This window comes from Arachis ipaensis, chromosome B04 (assembly GCF_000816755.2).
Source record: "Arachis ipaensis cultivar K30076 chromosome B04, Araip1.1, whole genome shotgun sequence".
Lineage (NCBI taxonomy): Eukaryota > Viridiplantae > Streptophyta > Magnoliopsida > Fabales > Fabaceae > Arachis > Arachis ipaensis.
Genome location: NC_029788.2, coordinates 20,655,415 through 20,659,549, shown reverse-complemented (window position 1 = coordinate 20,659,549; position 4,135 = coordinate 20,655,415). Strand labels below are relative to the sequence as shown.

The 4,135-nt window shown below is 35.7% G+C and overlaps 1 protein-coding gene across 3 annotated transcripts; it reads left to right on the top strand.

Annotated features, from left to right (window-relative positions):
• On the top strand, positions 165-3,472 carry LOC107639102 (haloacid dehalogenase-like hydrolase domain-containing protein 3). 3 transcript variants are annotated; one of them, XM_016342521.2, is made up of 4 exons: positions 165-416; positions 1,801-2,095; positions 2,330-2,536; positions 2,824-3,472. In XM_016342521.2, the coding sequence occupies exons 2-4, from the start codon at positions 1,838-1,840 to the stop codon at positions 3,118-3,120; spliced, it is 762 nt and encodes a 253-aa protein (XP_016198007.1). In that variant the 5' UTR covers positions 165-416; positions 1,801-1,837; the 3' UTR covers positions 3,121-3,472. The 3 variants fall into 3 exon arrangements, with proteins under 3 accessions (XP_016198007.1, XP_016198009.1, XP_016198008.1); XM_016342523.2 differs by having other exon boundaries at positions 166-416; positions 1,812-2,095; XM_016342522.2 differs by having other exon boundaries at positions 181-416; positions 1,793-2,095.

The following is a 4,135-nucleotide window of genomic DNA, read 5'->3' as shown; positions in this document are numbered from 1 at the left end:
TGTTTCTAAATATTTTCAAAAAAATATTTCTAACTTTTAAACTTATGTCAATGTCATTCTGTAAAAAATTAATATTATTTCTGTCTAAAATTTTTTAAAACAAATTAATTTTCAGACAAACAACCTAGGAAAAATGGAAAATAGATGCAGAGGAAAACAAAATAGTGAAAAACAAGAAACAACGAATCAGGGGGTTGTTGATTCCTCATTTCCTTGTGACATGTACTCTTCTTGGGAGAGTAGCAATTCTCTCTCTCTCTCCCTCTCTCTCTCTCTCTCTCTCTCTCTGAATGTCCTTTTTTGCATATATAAAAATGGGTACTCACTTCTCTCCCTGTGTTCTCCATGATTGTGTAGCTTGAGCATTTTCCCATTTGGGGATTTAAAAAAGCATCTCGATTTTACTTGAGCTTCTGGTAAGAACCAAGATTCCTTTCCTGCCTCAATTTTATTGTTCTTCTTCTTGTTATTGTTGTGATTGAACAATTTGAGTTTATTTCTACAAGTGGATTGTAAAAATATAATCTTTTTGGTGAAATGTTTCTGGGTGTTGACCTGCTCACACTCTAGTGCGTGTGTGCATTTTTATTTTTCTTTTCTGGTAATTGTCTGAAACTCTGATTTGATCTCCTTTCAACTATTTCTCTCAAGTGTTTTGTTTCCGCTTAAATTTCATATTGGAAATTTTCCCAATTTGAATTACTTTGGACTGGATGCTCCTTTTTCTTCTTTTGTAGCTGATGAACTTTGGTTTAGCCACATTATAAACCTTAGTGCATTTTGACTTAAACCCATTAAAGATTATTTTTTTTTTTTTTATCTTTTCGTTTAAAAGAAGAATGAAAGTATAAGCCTTTGACCTGTGAGGTAGATGGGTTGATTTCAGGTTAAGATTTTGTGTTGATGAATGATTATAGAGATTAGAAAGAATATGCTGCATTATTTGAACTGTTAGTAATTAGTGATTTTTGTTCTTTCTTCATCTTGAATTTGTTGATGATTGCAACCTTACATCATTACATGCAGAGTGCAATTTTAATTTCAAGTTCCTTGAAAAAAATCGTTGAAACTTGAAATGGACCATCCATCCATCCATTTTGAGCTACCCATTTTCCAAGATGTATTAACATAATACTAGCATTATGTATAACATTACAACTAAGTCTAAATTGCTGATGTTTGCAAGGAAAATGTGTTATCTGAAAGTGCCTGTTGTGTGTGGCAATGGTATTTAATTATCCAAGTTTAAGGGTATTTTTGGTTGCGGGTAAAAATGGAGAGAAATTCCTATAAAGAAAATGGGCTAGAAATTTTCATGGATGAGTTTCGGGGGTAGATTTTACCTACAAAGCTCATCCATGGAAATTTTCACTCTCCAACCGAACATAGCTTATCCAGTTCCTTTCAATTTGCAATGGTTTTACCATGTTATACTTTTTTTTTTGTTCTTCTTGCATTCATCCATTGCTTTAATCATGTGTAGTTTCAAAGCCACGTTCGTATCATTCAGTCCAACAATTCTGATATTGATTAGAAAAGTTCTGTCTCTCTATTCTGCGCAATATTATCAATAACTTCATCAATTCAAAGCAACCATTTCCATGCTCCTCTCTTTTACTTGGTCAAAGATTTTACAATGCTCTTCTTTGATTGAAATTTCATTTCCACTTCAAGTCACTAATATAGTAATATGAAATCACATGTGCAAGCTTCAGTATCAATGTTAAAGGAGCTCAATACTTTATTCCATTAGTTGATTTATTGCTGCTGTTTGTGAAATTCTTCTGATCAGTCTCTTAGTCAACACACAGGAGCCTACTTCCCGATTCGCGCCACCATGTCACTACTGAATAAACTACGGTGTGTCACCATAGATGTTACGGGTACCCTAATGGCTTACAAGGGAGAGCTTGGTGACTACTATTGCATGGCAGCCAAGGCAGTTGGCTATCCATGCCCGGATTACAAACGTGTGCACGAGGGTTTTAAGCTTGCCTATAAGGACATGGCAAAGAAGTATCCCTGTTTCGGTTATGCAGCCAAAATGCCAAACATTGTGTGGTGGAAAACTTGCGTGCGAGATTCTTTTGTGAGGGTAAGATATCTTTGGAAGTCAGTATACTTGTTTGTACTAATTTATCAAAATAACATGAGAAATGAAGCAAATTTATTTTTGAACCATCAAATGTGTTGAACCCACTTTGATTGATGTGTTATGCTGCATTATAAGATATTGATATTGATATCAAGTAATGAATTATAGCTTTATGATAATCACGTGTGAAAAGAATTTCTTGAATTTCATGGAGATAGTTGTTTTCCCTGGCAGGCTGGATATGAATATGATGAGGAGACATTTGAGAAAATTTTCAGACGCATATATGCGGCCTTCGGTTCTTCGGCCCCATACACCGTCTTCCCTGACTCCCAACCATTTCTTAGATGGCTTCGAGGAAAAGGCATAACCGTCGGCATTGTCAGCAACGCAGAGTATCGATATCAAGATGTGATTCTTCCAGCTCTGGGTATAAACCAGGTAAACTTTTCTACAATTTTTGAAGGTTTGTTGTTAGATTTTTACACAAACTCTAGAACATTAGTTCACACCGTTGCGCTTCAATTTTGTAATCATAATTTATCATTTTTATCTCCTGATCCAAGCAAACCACACTCCCAGCAGAAAATTTTGTTGAACCAGTGTTTGTTGAGCTTTAAGACTTTACTAACCACTACAAGTATCCATTGCTTTTTGATACACTTGCAATGCGATTATATTGAATTTTGCTTCTACAATTCCGAATGATTGTCTAAATGATGGTGCAGAATTCCGAGTGGGACTTCGGTGTGTTTTCCGGTCTGGAAGGCGTGGAGAAGCCGAACCCAAAAATCTATGAGATTGCACTGGAGAGGGCTGGAAACATTGCACCTCAAGAAACTTTACATATCGGTGACAGCATGCGCAAAGACTATGAGCCGGCCAAGAGCATAGGGATGCATGCCCTGTTGTTGGATAGATTTAAGACACCGGATGCCGTGGAGTGGAGGAAAGCCGGTGCAGTTGTCCTCCCTGATTTGGTGGCCACGCAGGAATGGCTATCGTCGGAGAAGTCGGCTTGCTAGAGAGTAGAGGAGTCTCTGACTTTGCTAAAGTGAACCATTTGTGTTTCATTTTTCCCCCTCTGATTGGGTGTCATATTTGCTTCATTGCTTGTGCAGCTGCATGTTGCACTAGAGAACCATACCTGAGGACCTGATACTGATAGCAAAGAGCTATGTTTTTATGTAGCTTGGTTATAACTTAAAAAAAAATTAGAAATTTGTTCAAATTTTGTGTCTCTTCCTTTGTTTCTTGTTTTGCTTTGTCATAATCTTTTTCTTTTTTCTTTGTGTTGAGTCGCAAGGGGGAATCAAAATCAAAGTTTATTATCTCATGAAAATAAACTGATGAATAAAAAGTGAAAAATACAACTAAGATTGAAGCCTTATGCAGCATTGATAATTCAGCAAGACACATTTGATTCAAGTCTTCTAGGCTGGGTTTGTTTATTTGCAGGCATAGAACACTGAGACTGAGGAATACAGAGACACAAAATTATGTTTAACAAATGAGACATGAACAGAGACACAAAATTATGTTTAACAAATGAGACATGAACAAGAGACATTGTGTCAAAACACTAATAAAGAAATATATAAGGAACACATCTTATTTTTTTTTATTTTTTTTAGAGTTATGCTACACATACAAGTCTTTTTGAGTTATAAGTTTTACAAGTTGGGTTAAGTCTAACAAAAACTACATTCACCCAGTGTGATAACACGCGCGTTGTCACTCTACCGTTTCTAAAGCGCGCTCTCACTCACTATTATGGAAGACACTTCTTCTACCGTTTCTAAAGCGCGCTCTCACTCACTATTATGGAAGACACTTCTTCTTCACGATCCTCCTTCTCCTCCTTCTTCTTCTTCTCCTTTTTCTTTGCGTTTTTCTTCCTTTTTCTTCGCGTGTTTTATCTCTATTGTTATTTTTTTTTATTATTATTATTGTTGCTGCATTTTTTTCCTCCTCCTCTTTTTATTAATTTTGCAACATTATGTATTTTTTTTCTTTATTTGATTTTTTCTCCCAATAAGA

What these genes read in the sequence shown, in the direction of transcription:
- LOC107639102 (XM_016342521.2), top strand. Translation starts at nt 1,838, where the DNA reads ATGTCACTACTGAATAAACTACGGTGTGTCACCATAGATGTTACGGGT. An exon ending in TGCGAGATTCTTTTGTGAGG is followed by an intron (nt 2,096 to 2,329) that starts GTAAGATATCTT and finishes TTTCCCTGGCAG; the next exon opens with GCTGGATATGAATATGATGA. An exon ending in CAGCTCTGGGTATAAACCAG is followed by an intron (nt 2,537 to 2,823) that starts GTAAACTTTTCT and finishes ATGATGGTGCAG; the next exon opens with AATTCCGAGTGGGACTTCGG.